Below are 20126 nucleotides of genomic sequence, written 5' to 3'. Positions count from 1 at the left end.
GATAGAAAAAGTAATAACATACTTGTTAATATTTTAATTTAAGATAAAAATTTCTAATTCAATTTAAAATTTTCTCAACAAAGTTAAGAAAAAGTCCAGTTCTCTTATTAATTTTACCAAAGAAAGCAATTCAATTCTAATTTCAAGAGTGAAAATAAAAATCTTTCACTTCAGTTCTTTATTTCACAAAGAAAAGAAGAAATTTAAAGTTCTATACTAATTTTTAGGTGGTAGATAGGAAAAGCAATACCCTACTTGTGAATATTTTCAAGGAAGATAAAAAGTTCTAGTTCAATTTAAAATTTTCTCAACGAAGTCAAGGAAAGTTCAAGTTCTCTTCGGAATTTTACCAAAGAACACGCTACAATTCTAATTTCTCCAGAGAAAACAAAAATCTTTCACTTCAGTTCTTTATTTCACAAAGACATAAAGAAATTTAAAGTTCTATTCTAATTTTTCGGTTGGAAGATAGAAAAAGTAATACCATACTTGTGAATATTTTCATGGAAGATAAAAAGCTTTAATTCAATTTACAATTTCCTCAACAAAGTGAAGAAAAATTCCAGTTCTCTTCTGAATTCTACCAAAGACTGCACTTCAATTCTAATTTCGACAGAGAAAACAAAAATCTTCCACTTCAGTTCTTTATTTCACAAAGACATAAAGAAATTTAAAGTTCTATTCTAATTTTTCGGTGGTAGATAGGAAAAGCAATACCGTACTTGTGAATATTTTCAAGGAAGATAAAAAGTTCTAGTTCAATTTAAAATTTTCTCAACGAATTCAAGGAAATTTCAAGTTCTCTTCTGAATTTTACCAAAGAACACGCTACAATTCTAATTTCTCCAGAGAAAACAAAAATCTTTCACTTCAGTTCTTTATTTCACAAAGACATAAATAAATTTAAAGTTCTATTCTAATTTTTCTGTTGGAAGATAGAAAAAGTAATACCATACTTGTGAATATTTTCATGGAAGATAAAAAGTTTTAGTTCAATTTAAAATTTTCTCAACGAAGTCAAGGAAAATTCAAGTTCTCTTCTGAATTTTACCAAAGAACACACTTCAATTCTAATTTCGCCAGAGAAAACAAAAATCTTCCACTTGAGTTGTTTATTTCACATAAGACATAAAGAAATTTAAAGTTCAATTCTAAATTTTTTTCGATGGAAGATAAAAAAAGCAATACCATACTTATGATTATTTTCACGGAAAATAAAAAGTTCTAGTTTAATTTAAAATTTTCTCAACGAAGTGAAGAAAAGTTCAAGTTCTCTTCTGAACTTTACCAAAGAACACGCTTCAATTCTAATTTCCCCCAGAGAAAACATAAATCTTCCATGCCATTTTTGAGTTCACCAATACATGAAAAACTTAATGTTCAATTCTAATTTTTCGGTGGCAGATAGGAAAAGTTATACTAAGAGTGTGATTATTTTCTATGAAGGTAAAAATTTCTAGTTCATTTTTAATTTTCTCAACGAAGTGAAGAAAAGTTCAAGTTCTCTTCTGAATTTTACCAAAGAACACACTTTAATTCTAATTTCTCCAGAGAAAACAAAAATCTTCCGCTTCAGTTGTTTATTTCACAAAGACACAAAGAAATTTAAAGTTCAATTCTAAATTTTTCGATGGTAGATAGGAAAAGCAATAGCGTACTTGTGAAATATTTTCATGGAAGATAAAAAGTTCTAGTTCAATTTAAAATTTTCTCAATAAAGTCAAGAAAAGTTCAAGTTTTCTCTTCTGAATTTTACCAAATAACACGCTACAATTCTAATTTCTCCAGAGAAAACAAAAATCTTCCACTTCAGTTCTTTATTTCACAAAGACATAAAGAAATTTAAAGCTCAATTCTAATTTTTCGGTGGTAGATGGAAAAAGCAATACCATACTTGTGAAGATTTTCACTTAAGACAAAAATTTCTTTTTTCGTTTAAAATTTTCTCAACGAAGTAAAGAAAAATTCAAGTTCTGTTCTGAATTTTACAAAAGAACTCATTTCAATTCTTATTTTTCCAGGGAGTTAAAAAATGTTCAACGTCATTTTTAGGTTCACAAAGAGATAAAGAAATTTAAAGCTCAATTCTAATTTTTCGGTGGCATATAGGAAAAGTTATACTATGATTTTGATTATTTTCTATGAAGGTAAAAAGTTCTAGTTCATTTTTTAATTTTCTCAACGAAGTGAAGAAAAGTTCATGTTCTCTTCGGAATTTTACCAAAGAACACACTTTAATTCTAATTTCTCCAGAGAAAACAAAAATCTTCCGCTTCAGTTGTTTATTTCACAAAGACATAAAGAAATTTAAAGTTCATTTCTAAATTTTTCATTGGTAGATAGGAAAAGCAATACCGTACTTGTGAAATATTTTCACGGATGATAAAAAGTTCTAGTTCAATTTAAAATTTTCTCAACGAAGTCAAGGAAAGTCCAAGTTTCCTACTGAAATTTACCAAAGAACACAATACAACTCTATTTTCTCCAGAGAAAATAAAAATCTTCCGCAGAATTTCTTTATTTCACAATGTCATAAAGAAATTTAATGTTCAATTCTAAATTTTTCGGTGGCAGATAGAAAAAGTAATACCACACTTGTGAATATTTTCCCGGAAGATAAAAAGTTCTAGTTCAATTTAAATTTTCTCAACGAAGTGAAGAAAAATTCAAGTTCTCTTCTGAATTTTACCAAAGAACACAATTCAATTCTAATTTCTCCAGAGAAAATAAAAATCGTCTACTTCGGTTCTTTATTTCACAAAGACATAAAGAAATTTAAAGTTCAATTCTAAATTTTTCGGTGGAAGATAGAAAAAGTAATACCATACTTGTGAATATTTTCCCGGAAGATAAAAAGTTAAAGTTCAATTTAAAATTTTCTCAACGAAGTGAAGAAAAGTTCAAGTTCTCCTCTGAACTCTACCACAGAACACTCTTCAATTCTAAATTCTCCAGAGAAAAGAAAATCTTCCACTTCAGTTCTTTATTTCACAATGCCATAAAGAAAGTTAAAGTTCAATTCTAAATTTTTCGTTGAGAGATAGAAAAATTAATATCATACTCTTGACTATTTTAACCGAAGATAAATAACATACAGGTGAATATTTTCCCGGAAGATAAAAAGTTCTAGTTCAATTTTAAATTTTCTCAACGAAGTCAAGGAAAGTTCAAGTTCTCTACTGAATTTTACCAAAGAACAAGCTTCAATTCTAATTTCTCCAGAGAAAACAAAAATCTTCCACTTCAGTTCTTTATTTCACAAAGACATAAAGAAATTTAAAGTTCAATTCTAATTTTTCGGTGGAAGATAGAAAAATTAATACCATACTTGCGAATATTTTCACAGAAGATAAATACCATACATGTGAATATTTTCTCGGAAGATAAAAATTTCTAATTCAATTTTAAATTTTCACAACGAAGTGAAGAAAAACTCAAGTTCTCTTCTGAATTTTCTTACAGAAGTGAAAAAAGTTTGCCCAATTCTGAATTTTACCAATGAAAATGAAAAAGCTCCCACTTCAGTTCTTAATTTCTCAAACTAAGTATTAAGTTAGCTTAGGTTAGCCCACGTACGCGTCACTGAGGTTAGCTTAGGTTAGGTGAGAGACAGGCAAAAAGTTAGGTGTATGATTAGGTTAGGTTAGGTTAGATTAAGTTAGCTTAGATTAAGTTAGGTTAGGTTAAGTTAGGTTAGGCTAGGTTAGCCTACGTACGCGCGCGTACGTAGGCTAACCTAGCCTAACCTAACTTAACCTAACCTAACTTAATCTAAGCCAACTTAATATAACCTAACCTAACCTAATCATACACCTAACATTTTGCCTGTCTCTCACCTAATCTAAGCTAACCTAAGTGACGCGTACGTGGGCTAACCTAACCTAACCTAACTTAACATAGTTTGAGAAATGAAGAACTGAAGTGGGAGCTTTTTCATTTTCATTGGTAAAATTCAGAATTGGGAAAACTTTTTTCACTTCTTTAAGAAAATTAAGAAGAGAACTTGAGCTTTTCTTAACTTCATTGTGAAAATTTAAAATTGAACTAGAAATTTTTATCTTCCGAGAAAATATTTACATGTATGGTATTTATCTTCTGTGAAAATATTCACAAGTATGGTATTACTTTTTCTATATTCCACCGAAAAATTAGAATTGAACTTTAAATTTCTTTATGTCATTGTGAAATAAATAACTGAAGTGGAAGATTTTTGTTTTCTCTGGGGAAATTAGAATTGAAGCGTGTTCTTTGGTAAAATTCAGTAGAGAACTTGAACTTTCCTTGACTTCGTTGAGAAAATTTAAAATTGAACTAGAACTTTTTATATTCTGGGAAAATATTTACCTGTAGGGTATTTATCTTTGGAGAAAATATTCATGAGTATGGCATTAATTTTCCTATCTCTCACCGAAAAATTCAGAAATGAACTTTAAATTTATTTATGCCATTGTGAAATAAATACATGAATTGGAAGATTTTTTTTTATATGGAGGACTTAGACTTGAAGTGTGTTCTTTGGTAGAGTTCAGAGGAGAACTTGAATTTTTCTTCACTTCGTTGAGAAAATTTTAAATTGAACTTTAACTTTTTATCTTCCGGGAAAATATTCACAAGTATGGTATTACTTTTTCTATCTTCCACCGAAAAATTTAGAATTGAACTTTAAATTTCTTTATGTCTTTGTGAAATAAAGAACTGAAGTTGTAGTTTTTTTTTTTCTCTGGCGAAATTAGAATTGAAGTGTGTTATTTTGTAAAATTCAGAAGAGAACTTGAATTTTTCTTCACTTCGTTGAGAAAATTTTAAATTGAACTAGAACTTCTTATCTTCCGGGAAAATATTCACAAGTGTGGTATTACTTTTTCTATCTGCCTCCGAAAAATTTAGAATTGAACTTTAAATTTCTTTATGTCATTGTGAAATAAAGAACTTATGTGGAAGATTTTTATTTTCTCTGGAGAAATTAGAGTTGTATTGTGTTCTTTGGTAAAATTCAGTAGAAAAATTGGACTTTCCTTGACTTCGTTGAGAAAATTTAAATTGAACTAGAACTTTTTATCATCCGTGAAAATATTTCACAAGTATGGTATTGCTTTTCCTATCGACCACTGAAAAATTTAGAAATGAACTTTAAATTTCTTTATGTCTTTGTGAAATAAACAAATGAAGCGGAAGATTTTTGTTTTCTCTGGAGAAATTAGAATTAAAGTGTGTTCTTTGGTAAAATTCCGAAGAGAACTTGAACTTTTCTTCACTTCGTTGAGAAAATTAAAAAATGAACTAGAACTTTTACCTTCATAGAAAATAATCAAAATCATAGTATAACTTTTCCTATCTGCCACCGAAAAATTAGAATTGAACTTTAAATTTCTTTATCTCTTGGTGAACTTAAAAATGACGTGGAAGATTTATGTTTTCTCTGGCGAAATTAGAATTGAAGTACGTTCTTTGGTAAAATTCAGAAGAGAACTTGAATTTTTCTTCACTTTGTTGAGAAAATTTTAAATTAAACTAGAACTTTTTATTTTCCGTGAAAATATTCACAAGTATGGTATTGCTTTTCCCATCTACCACCGAAAAATTAGAATTTAGCTTTAAATTTCTTTATGTCTATGTGAAATAAAGAACTGAAGTGGAAGATTTTTTTTTTCTCTGGAGAAATTAGAATTGTAGCTTGTTATTTGGTAAAATTCAGAAGAGAAAACTTGAAATTTTATTGACTTCATTGAGAAAATTTTATATTGAACTATAAATTTTTATCTTCAGTGAAAATATTTCACAAGTACGGTATTGCTTTTCCTATCTACCACCGAAAAATTTAGAATTGAACTTTAAATTTCTTTGTGTCTTTGTGAAATAAACAACTGAAGCGGAAGATTTTTGTTTTCTCTGGAGAAATTAGAATTAAAGTGTGTTCTTTGGTAAAATTCAGAAGATAACTTGAACTTTTCTTCACTTCGTTGAGAAAATTAAAAATGAACTAGAGCTTTTTAACTTCATAGAAAATATTCACAATCTTAGTATAACTTTTCCGATCTGCCACCGAAAAATTAGAATTGAACTTTAAGTTTTTCATGTCTTGGTGAACTTAACAATGGCGTGGTAGAATTATGTTTTCTCTGGGTGACATTAGAATTGAAGCGTATTCTTTGGTAAAGTTCAGAAGAGAACTTGAACTTTTCTTCACTTCGTTGAGAAAATTTTAAATTAAACTAGAACTTTTTATTTTCCGTGAAAATAATCATAAGTATGGTATTGCTTTTTTTATCTTCCATCGAAAAAAATTTAGAATTTAACTTTAAATTTCTTTATGTCTTTGTGAAAAAAACAACTCAAGTGGAAGATTTTTGTTTTCTCTGGCGAAATTAGAATTGGAGTGTGTTCTTTGGTAAAATTCAGAAGAGAACTTGAATTTTCCTTGACTTCGTTGAGAAAATTTTAAATTGAACTAGAACTTTTTATCTTCCATGAAAATATTCACAAGTATGGTATTACTTTTGCTATCTTCTAACCGAAAAATTAGAATAGAACTTTAAATTTCTTTATGTCTTTGTGAAATAAAGAACTGAAGTGAAAGATTTTTGTTTTCTCTGGAGAAATTAGAATTGTAGCGTGTTCTTTGGTAAAATTCCAAAGAGAACTTGAACTTTCCTTGACTTCGTTGAGAAAATTTTAAATTGAACTAGAACTTTTTATCTTCCGTGAAAATATTCACAAGTACGGTATTGCTTTTCCTATCTTCCACCGAAAAATTAGAATAGAACTTTAAATTTCTTTATGTCTTTGTGAAATAAAGAACTGAAGTGGAAGATTTTTGTTTTCTCTGAAAAAATTAGAATTGAAGTGCGTTCTTTGGTAAAATTCAGAAGAGAACTGGAATTTTTCTTCACGTTGTTGAGGAAATTGTAAATTGAATTAGAGCTTTTTATCTTCCATGAAAATATTCACAAGTATGGTATTACTTTTTCTATCGTCCAACCGAAAAATTAGAATAGAACTTTAAATTTCTTTTATGTCTTTGTGAAATAAAGAACTGAAGTGAAAGATTTTTGTTTTCTCTGGAGAAATTAGAATTGTAGCGTGTTCTTTGGTAAAATTCCGAAGAGAACTTGAACTTTCCTTGACTTCGTTGAGAAAATTTTAAATTGAATTAGAACTTTTTATCTTCCATGAAAATATTCACAAGTAGGGTATTGCTTTTCCTATCTACCACCGAAAAATTAGAATTGAGCTTTAATTTCTTTATGTCTTTGTGAAATAAAGAACTGAAGTGAAAGATTTTTATTTTCTCTGTCGAAATTAGAATTGAAGTGCGTTCTTTGGTAAAATTAAGAAGAGAACTGGAATTTTTCTTCACTTTGTTGAGAAAATTTTAAATTGAATTAGAACTTTTTATCTTCCATGAAAATATTCATAAATATGGTATTACTTTTTCTATCTTCCAACCGAAAAATTAGAATTGTACTTTAAATTTCTTTATCTCTTTGTGAAATAAAGAACTGAAGTGGAAGATTTTTGCTTTCTCTGGAGAAATTAGGATTAAAGTGTGTTCTTTGGTAAAATTCCAAAGAGAACTTGAACTTTTCTTCACTTCGTTGTGAAAATTTAAAAATGAACTAGAACTTTTTACCTTCATAGAAAATAATGAAAATCATAGTATAACTTTTCCTATCTGACACCGAAAAATTAGAATTGAACTTTAAATTTCTTTATGTCTTTGTGAAATAAAGAACTGAAGTGGAGGATTTTTATTTTCTCTTTAGAAATTAGAATTAAAGTGTGTTCTTTGGTAAAGTTCAGAAGAGAACTTGAGTTTTTCTTCACCTCGTTGAGAAAATTTTAAATTGAACTAGAACTTTTTATCTTCCATGAAAATATTCATAAGTATGGTATTACTTTTTCTATCTTCCACCGAAAAATTTAGAATTGAACTTTAAATTTCTTTATGTCTTTGTGAAATAAAGAACTGAAGTGGAAGATTTTTATTTTCTCTGGAGAAATTAGAAATGAATTGTGTTCTTTGATAAAATTCCGAAGAGAACTTGAACTTTTTTATCTTCCGTGAAAAATTGAGTCTGCTAGTAGCATCTCTATCTCTAAAAATTCTTTTTCTTTCATCTCTGACCTTTTTAATAGATATTCTGAACGTTAACGTTCTGCCAAACCCTAAAAAAATGAACACTAAACAAAATAATGCATAAAATATTTTTAATGAAATAATGACATGTAGAATATTAATATAAAAATACGTTAAATACATTATTACACATTATTAGTACACTTGCGCTTCACTTTCCGTCAATTCATCTTTATATTCAATGATGATATTGTCTGCTAATGTCCTTTTTATTCTGCCTGCGATTTCACTGTCTATTGTCACATTATTTTTACATAGATGGCAGTTTTGACACATTGACAAGATATGATTTATGATGTTGGTGCAGGAGTATGCATGTCTTCTTCTTGTTCTCTTTAAAATGCTAATACCGGAAAGAGGATGATAGGATTTATCAACAGGTAATGTGTTACCAGAAGCCGTAGCAAGGAGTTGTCCCCGATCATCGACAATTATTTTTAAGTTTGCATTATCTTTGAGCACTAATTTCTCTGGTAATGATACTCTTGAATATCCACCGTTTACACGATTGAAATTCTTGGGTACTCCAAAGAAATCTAACTTCTCGCTGTCATGACAACGCATGCATACATTTCCAATAGTGTTACCGATTGCACTCGTTTCATAGTTCAGGTATTTCTCCTTGTCATCATTCAATAAGACAATAATTTTTTCATGTGCACATACGTTCGTCGAATAATTCATCCTCACTTTTTTACAGATATGAATTGTGTGTTTATCCTTCCACTGCGCAAAAAATACTGGTTTAATGCATGCAATAAACTAGGTAGTGTCGATAACCTGCCATAGAGTACCAGTGGGAAAGCCACGTCGTGTCCATGAACAAGCGCAGAGTATGATTGGTAGAGCCGTAACCATATTTCATGTCATTTTAAGATACGAAAAAAAGTTAAAAAAATACCATGTAAAAAAATTCAAGAAAGTATTTACAAATTGGGGAGGGGACTCTTTGAGGTTGGAAAATGGGTTTAGGAATGACATTATGAATGGAACTTGTTCAGAAAAGATATAATAAAGCCATAAAAAAGTATTAAAAAAAAATGGAGAGGGGAACACTTTGGGGGGGGGGGCCCGGGGTGGGTGTTTGGGGGACCCTTGGGGGAGGGATGTCCCTTCTGTGTCTCAATGCACAAAAAAAGTATAAAAAATGGGGGAGGGAAGGGGAGGGGAGGGGGGGGGTGGGAGGAAGAGGAGGAGGGAGGAGGGGAGGGGAGGAGGGAAGGAGGAGGTGGGAGGAGGAGGAGGAGGAGGAGGAGGAGGGGAGGGGAGGAGGAGGAGGGGAGGGGAGGAGGAGGAGGGGAGGGGGAGGAGGAGGAGGGAGGAAGAGGGAGGGGGCCCTTTGGGGCCAGGGGGGCCCTTTGAGGACCGGGGGAGGGCCTTTGGGGTCCGGGGTGCCCTTTGGGGTCCGGGGTGCCCTTTGGGGTCCGGGGTACCCTTTGGGGGTCCGGGGGCCCTTTGAGGACCAGAGGAGGGTCTTTGAGGGTCTGAGGAGGTCGTTTGGGGGGTTGTGGCTCTATGGGAGCTTGGGGGGGCCTTTGAGTACCGGGGGCTTCCTTCGGGGTTGTGGTGGGGGATCGGAACCCTTTGGGGTTGGGGTAGAGGACCTCACAACACTGTTCAAATGGAACTTGTGTATTATAACGACCACACTCAAAATCTCTTCTAAAACCCTTTCTAAAATCTTCTTTCAAAATGTCTCTAACGGTTTCGCCGAAATAATCCCATAAAATGGATAAAACCGTTTCGCCCAAATAATCCCTAAACGTAATTTCAGCGTGTTCCTTTTGTATGGCATCTCTGCGCTAACGCATTTCAAATTTCTAGGAAACCCTTTCCTACGTTAATCTCTTCATCTCATAAATTTTCCTAGCTAAACTATTAGGGTTTCGTTAGAATATCAATTTACCTCTCCGACTTAAAGCTCCGTGAAGCCGTATTTAAAAATAGAATTTCTATCTCTTTAGACTCCCGCATAATTCCAAGATAACAAGTGATGTCAATTATAATTCCTGACACTTAAGATCAATGAAGCCCTATTTGAAAATAGAATATTAATTTTTCTCTCTGTCCTAAAGAACGTTTATCCCTCAGACCTAAGATTAAAGAAGCTTTTATGTTTTCTAATTCTCCCCTTCGTGAATCAATAATTTCCCCTAGCGATTATGTAAATCAAGTTTACAGGTGCTATTTCTCAGGTTAAGCTAACCAAACAACAATGAAGCCATGTTTGTTTCTTAATTCCCCCCTTCTTCAGACCTAAGATTAAAGAAGCCTTAATGTTTCCTAATTCTCCCCTTCGTGAATCAATAATTTCCCCTAGCGATTATGTAAATCAAGTTCTCAGGCCAGGCTAGCCAAACAATCTCGTAACATTCGCGTCAAGCATGTCCATTCTCACTGAGAAAACCATAAAACAGACATGAATTGCTGTTGTCATCCTTAAATGTGACAAAGTTCCTGTTTTTCAAATTCTCACTGACAAAAACCATGAAAACAGACATAAATGTGAGAAAATTCATGTTTTTCAAATTCTCACTGACAAAAACCATTAAACATCCATAATTTTATGTTGACATCCGAGAAAAGCATCAAATAAATTTAACAACACATATATCCGTCCATTAAAACAACCATAAAAGTGACAAAATTCATGGTTTTCCAAGTGAGAAAATTCCTGTTTTTTCATTCTCAGTGAGAAAACCATAAACCACGTGGTCATGTCACGAGCTCATGACCCCTCTCTACTGACTGATGCTTTAGCTTCCTTATCATACCTATATTCCTTGCTACATTCGACGATATACACTGTAGGCTACTGTACATGCTCTGAAAAACTTAGTGTTTCATCAATTACTACGCCTAGGTATTTCACTGACTTCTGACGTCTTATTGTCAAGTCTCCTACTGTAAGCTCTTGCAAACCAGGGATAATATGAAGGTGATCTGCCCCAGACAACGAACCCCGATTTGCTGTGATTTACTTTCAGCTTGTTTAGCCTTGGCCATTTCTCCACTTTTTCCATATCATTGCTCAGTGTCCCTAAAAGCTGAGCTTCGGTGCACTTTAGCATTAACGAAACTTCACTTCTCGCGTACTTACCGGATTCTAAATAAGTACCAAGCCAGTTTTTTTTCATGCAACTATTGGTATCAAAATTCTGTTTTTCAGAGTTTTTATTACTATTTGGCAAAGTCAGTCCTTGCTTACTGTTCGTTACCAAGAACTATTTGATTGTGTTACCGAAAGACATTCCTATATTACACTTATTTAAATGACCATTTTTTTTTTTTTTTTGTAGAAATTCGAATATAATTTAAAGCTCATTATGCATGTCTATAACTTCAGAATACATCAGCCATTGCTTATTGGAGTACCAGTGAAAGTAAAGCCCAAAGTAAACAGGAATGTACACGGTTTAATATATGGTCTTTTGACTATAGTCAATATTAAATACTCGTTTCACGGTGGAATATTGGAAAATAACATAAAAACACATAATGGAAAGTTAAAAAAACGGAAATGACGATTTAGCATTGAAAGGAAAGGACTAGCTCTAAATGGGAGCAACCCTGTTTATAGGAGACTCAAAAACCATATCTACATGAAAAATTTAAGATGATGGGTTTTTTCAAATAAAAGTAAACAGCAAAAATAAGAAGCTTTTTTGACAAAAAAGAACTCTAGTAAAAAGTTTGGCACTTGTCTATTATAACAACCACACTCAAGTTCATGCTCTGAGTAAAACCGGTTTCTCTGTCTGCATTCGGAGACCATTAGCTTAGTCTCAGTGAGATAAACTACTATGCTGGTATATTTTAATTAAATATTTAATATATAAAGTCGGTTAGGTTAGGTATTTAATATAATGCGTCCTAGGCGGCCCGCTTTCCATAATTCTTTGTTGTAGTTCCCATAATTTTCTGACAAAAATATTATATTTTCATCATAATTTGGTATATTTCATTATGATTAACCTAACTTCACTTCTTGAGTGGGGTCACCATAAGAGACAAGTACCAAAAATTGTATTTTAAAGGTGAACTCGGGTAAAAGTTTTCCTTAAAGGTAATGAGGCCTCCTTAAATCCTCCGTCCTCCCTCCCCAGAACGTTCAAGTGGTTGCTTCCAATTCACTGGAAACTTACTGCAACGAGGTGATTGTCAAACGCCGTGTTTGATTGATTGAGGAAAATAGAAGTAGTTTCATTTTCTCAATGAAAAAATCATAAATATAACGTTTTCGGTAATGTACAAGCAGCCAAATGAACGTCATGATTAAGGGCCTGAGGGGAGCTACAGCCAAGGCCGTATCCAGGGGGGGTATGGGGTAATAGCCCACCTCTCCCCGAAATACTCGTCCGAATTGTAAAAACGTAACAAAAATGGGTTTTCTTTTGTAAACTTTCTTTTGAACGTTATGCATTTTCTTAAGTTTTTTTACCCCACCCCCCCCCCCCCCGAACAAAAATTCTGGATACGACCTTAGTTACAGCTCCCCTCTTTTATTGAGGCTAGGTTTTACATGTTCTGAGTGTTAACGTTGCGCTTCCCTTTGATTTGAAAGACTTCTTTTATTTTTATCTAATGACAGGAATGATTAAACTGGCAAATATGGTTATACAAAAAGAATAAAGAACTTACCTATAGCTTGTGGGGCCACTAAGTGTACAAAACCAACAGAAAATAAGACTAGAAACACTGGCAAGCTTATCCAGGCTAAATATTTTAGGAACATATTTTCCATATACTCGTAGAACCAAATTCTAGCTGAAATAAAAAACAAAAAAACACGTCATTAAAAAGTATAAATGACGTCAGAGGTTAATAACATGACTACTAGAAACGGTCTGGATTGGTTCTCGGATAAGGAACACCTTATAACCCTGGAAAATGCAGGATAACTGAGGGTAAGGTGACGTCATATATAAACAAAAAATCGATTTCTTTAAAAATGGAAAAATATACGTGAAATTATATGCAGAGAACAAAAAGGAACAGTAATCATGAAATGTGGCCCACCCAGGGGGTTCTAAATGATCTATGTTTACAGTGGAGCATGTGTGTTTAAAGCCGTTATTCGCCTAGATGACTATTTCGTTTCGGTTGAAAAATGGGCGGATTAGGGATGCTTGGACCCGGTTCTAGGCGAATACACCCCCCCCCCCGGAAAACAACCCCCCCCCCGAAAAATACCCCCCGCGGAAAATACCCCCCCCGGAAAATAACCATCCCCCGCGGAAAATATCCCCCGGAAAATACCTCCGCGGAAAATACCCACTGGAAGATACCCCCCCCCCCCCTGAAAAATGCCCCCCCCCCGAGGGAAATAAGGCTTTCCAAATTCGAGAATTTTATTTGTGTTTTAATTTTTTAATTTCCGTAGGGGGATGGAATTTTGGTACTTGTGTATTATATGCCACTCACTCAAGTTTATGCTGTGTAAAATTCGAAAACACACCTTTTTTTTTAGTTTCTTCGTTACTTTAAAAATAAATTTCAGCTTTAGATTTGCACATTAGGGGAGGGTGTCTGCATGGGGGGTAAGCATAGCGGGTCTGCATGCAAAATGTGTTTGGTACAATTATTCTGCATATTAAACAGATAAATAAATAAGTGTTTTTCAAAGCTAAATTTACGGTCATAAAAACAGTAAAATAACATAAATGAAAGGCATAAATAACATAAACTTTGATCAGTAATCAAGCAGTTCGTGGTAAACTGTAAGTAAGGAGCGACCCGGCTCAATAGTAACCAAAACTCTAAAAAACAGAATTTTGATACTTTGAAACGGAAAAACGGAATTGTAGATACATCAAAAGAATCGAATCTCTATGCTGATTTCAAATATATAAGTTTCATCAAGTTTAGTCTTACCCATCAAAAACTTCTGAAAAAATTTGTCTTATTTTCGAAAAAAGGGGGAAACAACCCCTAAAAGTGATAAAATCTTAAAGAAGATCAAACCACAAGATTAAGCGCAACAGAAAGCCCTACTGTAAGTGTTTCAAGCTCCTATTTGCAAAAATGTGGAATTTTGTTTTTTTTGCCAGAAGAAAGATCACGGATGCGTGTTTATTTATTTATTTTTTTTTTTTTTTTTTTGATCCAACCAAATCGTATAGAAATTTTTTTGTGGAAAACTTGCTAGGGGTCACTCAGTCACAAATTAGAACTTATATTTTTTTCCTTATTATGGGTCAAAATCTATTGGCAGGCCGCCAACGATGGGGCAACAAACATTTTTTCCATGGTTTTCCCCTATTCTGCTTTTTGTCCTTTGGTTTCTTTATATTTACTATATAGTCCCAAATTTACAGGTGGGGGCCATGGCCCCCCTGCCCCCCCCCCTTGCCGGTGCCCATGACCTCGTTAAGCCAAAATTGAGTAGAAATAAATTCAAATAATTTTCCAAGCGTAAAACTACCAAAAATCACTATAAATAAATGAATTGAACCCAAAACGAACAGAAATAACAATAAATAACCAATTCAAACTCAAAATAGTAACAATTAGCATGAGTAGGGCTGACAACCCCCACACCTCCTCAAGACCATAAATAAATAAATTGAAACCAAAACAAACAGAAATAACAATAAATAACCTATTCAAACTCAAAATAGCAACAATTCGCATGAGTAAGACTGACAACCGCCACGCCTCTTCAAGACCAGAAAGTAATTTGCACTTTACTGAAGACAAAATACGTTTTAAACTTTTTCATTTTTTGACTTCAACAAATAAAGAAGCATTAAGACTATAAGGATTAGATATCAGAATATGCATATCAAACTGACAATACACGTTTTTATTTATTTTTTTATTTTTTTTTTTTAAAGTAAAGTGTAAATTATTTTCTGGTCTGAACAAGACATGGGTGTTATCAGCCATATTCCTTTTACTTTTTGCTCGTTTTGAGTTTGACTAGGCTATTTATTGTAATTTCAGTTAGTTTTGGGTTTCATTTATTTGTTAATGGTGATTTGTGGTAGTTTTACACTTGGAAGATAAGAAAAACAAACTCGTAGAATTTGACAACGCTTTTGTCCGTAAAAACTTAAAACAATTTAGAATGTGTTGGTTCCCAAAGCCATCTATCCTTTCAAAGGATAGCCAAACCTTCTTAAACTTTTTGGTGCCATTTGTTCTAGCTTAATTTTAATGATTGTTTGCCTAAATTTTTTGGCAAAAAAGTCCGATTATTCTTGACTTTAAAAAACGGATCTAGAACTTTAAATTTAAGTCGAATGAGGCTTTTATCAAAGTCTATACGAATACCTCTTTGATAAAAACCTATAAATGAACAATAGACAGCTTGCATAGCTTGTGGACAGCGATTGACAACAATGAATGTATTGAAAAAATAGCTCCAATAAGGGAGTTTAGACCATTTCACTTGCTGACACAAAGGGATCACGGCTGTTTGGAATTGACCTTAATAGGAATTTGTGTGCCAAAGCAATTTTGCATCTATCACAGAGTATGTATTTTAACCTTATAATTGGATAATTATAATAGATTTCCTATGTGTTCTTCCCATACAAAACCTCTTCCCATAAGTTATAAACCCCCCTCAATAAGTTATGCCCCAGGGCATAACTTACAACGCCTACCTCTGGGCCCTGGTGGGCCGTGTCGACACCGGAGTTTTTGTTATCAGAACTTTGAACTATTTTAACAAAATGTCTATCTCAAAATTTTTATCTGATGCATTGAGGGCGTTTAGGAGAGAGAGGGGCTAGTTGCTCTTCAATTTCTTTTGACTCTTAAAAAGTGAACAAGAACTTTCAATTTCCAATCAAACGAGCCCTCTCTAAACCTTATACGAGCATCCTTCCATAAGAAATAGTACGATGGATTTGGAAAATCATTAAATTACAACCCTTGCACTAAGGACTTTGGGGGAGTATTAATCAAAGACATATTTTCCGGAACTTAAAACTACGTTTAATAAAACAGCTGTCTTAAAATTTTTAATGGAGGTGTTTGGGGAAAAAGTGGATGCAAGAAGGGGGCTAGTCGCCCTCAAATCACTTTCAACTATTAAAAAGAGCAGTAGAACTTGAAATTTCCGTACAAATAGATCGTATTTGAAGTTTCTAAGACAAAGTTTTGTATAAAAACATTCTATGCCCCCATGGCATAAAAATAAATACCCTTACCCTGAGTGGGATGGGGAATTGTTCTCATTAAACAAATAGTTACTATTCAGAAATCAACTACGCTAAACAAAATGGCTATCCGAACATTTCGATTGGATGTGTGCGGGAAACTGATGGGCGTGGGGGGGGGGGGGGCGAGGTGCCCTCCAAACAATTTTGACTCTTAAAAAGGACACCAGCTCTTTGAATTTCCAAGTGAATGTGTCTATTTTGAAGTTTCTACGACAACACCTTTAAATATACCTTATATGCCCCAATGGCGTAACTTAAAACTCTTGACGAGGATTGTGGGGGAGAGTCCTCGTCAAAAACATATTTTCTATCTGGAAATCAGCTACACTGAACAAAATGGCTATTTCAAAAGTTTGATTGGATGTGTTTGGGGAAATGATGGGTGTAGGGCGGGGGCTAGTTGCCCTCCAATCACTTTTGACTATTAAAAATGGCACTATCCCTTTGAATTTCCAATTGAATTAACCTTTTTTGAAGGTTCTACGATAACGCATTCTATAAAAACCTTATATGCCCCCAGGGCATATCTTAAAACCCTTGCCCTGAAGGTTCTGGGGGAGTGTCCTCCTCAAAAACATATTTTCTATCTCGAAATCAGCTACACTAAACAAAATGACTATCTCAAAAGTTTGATTGGGTGTGTTTGGGGAAATGATGGGCGTAGGGCGGGGGGGGGGGGCTAGCGACCCTCCACACACTATCGACTATAAAAAATGGAACTATCACCTCGATTTACAATGGAATAAGCCGTTTTTGAAGTTACTACTACAACGCATCTTATAAAAACAATTAACGCCACTCGAACATAACTTAAAACCTTTGCCCTAAGGATTGTGGGGGAGTGTCCTCCTCAAAAATATATATTCAATCCGGAAATCAACTACGCTGAACAAAAATGGCTATCTAAAAATTTTGCTGGGATGTGTTTAGGGGACTGATGAGCGTGGGAAGGGGCTAATTCCCCTCCACTCCCTTTTGACATCAAAAAAGGGCAATGGCCTTCTGAATTTCTGGTCGAAGTTACCATTTTTTAAGGTTCTAAAGCACAACCCTCTATAAAACCTTATATACCCCCAGGTTAGATCTTAGAACCCTTGCCCTGAAGGTTCTGGGGGAGTGTCCTCCTCAAAGACACATTTTCTATCTGGAAATCCACTACGCTGAACAAAATGGCTATCTCAGAATTTTGATTGGATGTGTTTGGGGAAATGATGGGCGTGGGGGGGGGGGCTAGTTGCACTCCAATAACTTTTAACTATTGAAATGGGTACTATCCCTTTAATTTCAAATCAAATGAGTCTGTTTTGAATTTTTCTATGACAACGCCTTCCATAAAAACCTTATATGCCCCAGGGCATAACTTAAAACCCTTGCCCTTAGGGATGTAGGGGAGTGTCCTCCTCAAAAATACGGTTTATATCTAGAAATCTACTATGCTGAACAAAATAGTTATCTGAAAAGTTTGATTGGATTTGTTCGGGAAAATGATGGGCGTGGGGGGGGGGGAGGGGCTATTTCCCCTCCAATAAATTTCGACTATTAAAAAGGGCACCAGCCCTTTAATTTCCAGTCGAATGAGCACGTTTTGAAGTTTCTATGACAACGGCTTCTATAAAAACCTTATCTGCCCCCAGGGCATAAATTAAAACCCTTGCCCTGAGGGTTGTGGGGGAGTGTCCTCCTTAAAAAAATATTTTCTATCTGGAAATCAACTACGCTGAACAAAAGGGCTCTCTCAAAATTTTGATTTGGTGTTGGGAGAAATGATGGGCGGGGGGGAGGGGGGCTAGTTACACTCCAATCACTTTCGACTATTAAAAAGGGCACTAGCTCTTTAATTTCCAATCGAATGAGCCTGTTTTGAAGTTTCTACGACAACGCCTTCTATAAAAACCTTATATGCCCCCAGGGCATAACTTAAAACCCTTGCCTTGAGGGTTGTGGGGGGGGGGGTATCCTCCTCAAAAATATATTTTCTATTTGGAAATCAACAACGCTGAACAAAATGGCTATCTCAAAATTTTTATTGGATGTCTTTAGGGGAATGATGGGCATAGGGGGGAGGGGGGGGGCTAGTTGCCCTCCAATCACTTTTGACTAATAAAAAGGGCACTAGAACTCTCGATTTCCAATTGAATGATCCCCCTTTGAAGTTTATACGACAACCCCTTCCATATGAAGTGCCTCTGGGGAAAAAAAATAAATAATAAAACATTGGAGCCGTATGGCCTTTACTATAGGCAACGCTACAGCGTTGCCTCTGATTAACGGCCTTTGTGATTAAGGGTCATTTTTAAGGAATTGGAACAAAATTCGAAATTTAGCTTAAAGAGCAAGGTATTGACTAGGGGGTGAACCCCCTAATATACGTATTAAAAATATATGAATATAGAAGTTTGTTACGTAAGTTAATTCGTAAGTTACATATATTTATTACTAATAAAAACGTTCGTAAATAAAATTAAACAAGTTTCGAGGAAGCCATTTAACCAAATAAAAGTAAAACTAATATGCAAATTTTGTTGTAATTATTGATGTACGTTGAGCCAAAATCAAAACCTGTAATAATTCAAAAACGTTCAAAATTAAATAAAAAAAAACAAGTTTTTCTAACTGAAGGTAAGGAACGACGTTAAAACTCAAAACGAACATAAATTATTCCGTACAGTATATGAAAGGGGCTGTCCCCTCCTCAACGCCTCGCTCTTTATGCTAAAGTTTGACTTTCTCACAACTCTATTTTTTTAAAAAAATAAAAAACTTAAGCGTAAAGAGCGAGGCGTTGAGGAGGGCACAGCCCATTTCATATACGGAATAATTTCTGTTCGTTTTAAGTTTTAACGTCGTTCCTCACTTTCAGTTAAAAAAAAAACTAGTTTTTTTTTATTTAATAATTAACAAATCCAGAAAAAATTCTGATTTGGATCGAATATAGTTTCCAAAGTTATGCGCAAACATGTGGTTTCGAATACACAGCGTAATATCTGTATTATCACTTCTTCCCTATATATGAAATAATTATGATCCTTCTTCTAGAATTTGTCGTTCCCCCTTCAAAGACAATTACAGATATGCCTTTCACTGTTTTTCTCTATGGTGTCCTAGATTCCATTAAATCATCTCAGATAGGTTTTTCAAAACAAATTTGTAATTTCTAGTGAATATCGACAAGAATAACTTTCTTATGGAAATTAGAGTTGTATAGTTAATTTTTTGGGAAAAAAAGAGACGAGAGGATTCATAACAATTGTAATAAACACAAGATTGTAATAAAAAAATAATGAGAATTCTTTATAATAGTATTTTTACAATTTTGTTTATAAAATACCACAATTTTTAATATCTTTGTTGAAAATATTTTAATATTTGCAATAATTTTAATATTATAGCATAATTACAGTATTAACATAATTTTTTATAATATTAATAATAATAATTATATGTTTATAATAGATTGAAGTGGACATATTTATAATAATAAAAAATAGGATTCATAAAAACAGAGTGATTAAACAGAACGATACTGGTAGCTCATCCTCAAAATGTCCATTTTATAGGCAGCGCAATAGCGCTGCCTAAGTAAAGAACGATATTGGCATAATGTATTATTTATTTTTTGTTTTTTTCTTTAGGCCAGGGCACTTCGTATCGAAGGAATTGTCGAAGAAGCTTCAAAAAGGTAGCATTCGATTGGAAATCAAAAGGGCTTGTGCCATTTATAATAGTCAAGAGTGACTGGAAGGGAAATAACACCCCTTCCACCCCCACCAATTCCCCAAACACACCCAATCAAAATTTTGTGCAACATAGTTGAAAGA

At 33.7% G+C, this 20126-nt stretch overlaps 1 protein-coding gene across 1 annotated transcript in view; it reads right to left on the bottom strand.

The window, feature by feature from the left end:
- Window positions 1-20126, bottom strand: part of LOC148950950 (chloride channel protein 2-like) — a 256866-nt gene that overhangs the window by 187964 nt on the left and 48776 nt on the right. The window contains exon 3 of the mRNA XM_089090525.1: window positions 12779-12904. Coding sequence (XP_088946651.1) covers window positions 12779-12904 — 126 coding nt within the window. The remainder of the gene's footprint in view (window positions 1-12778; window positions 12905-20126) is intronic.

Source organism: Artemia sp. Qi Xiang Cuo, chromosome 6 (assembly GCF_049724085.1).
Source record: "Artemia sp. Qi Xiang Cuo chromosome 6, ASM4972408v1, whole genome shotgun sequence".
Classification (NCBI taxonomy): domain Eukaryota; kingdom Metazoa; phylum Arthropoda; class Branchiopoda; order Anostraca; family Artemiidae; genus Artemia; species Artemia sp. Qi Xiang Cuo.
Note: the sequence above shows the minus strand (reverse complement) of the source record. Positions and strands in the feature narration are given on the sequence as shown.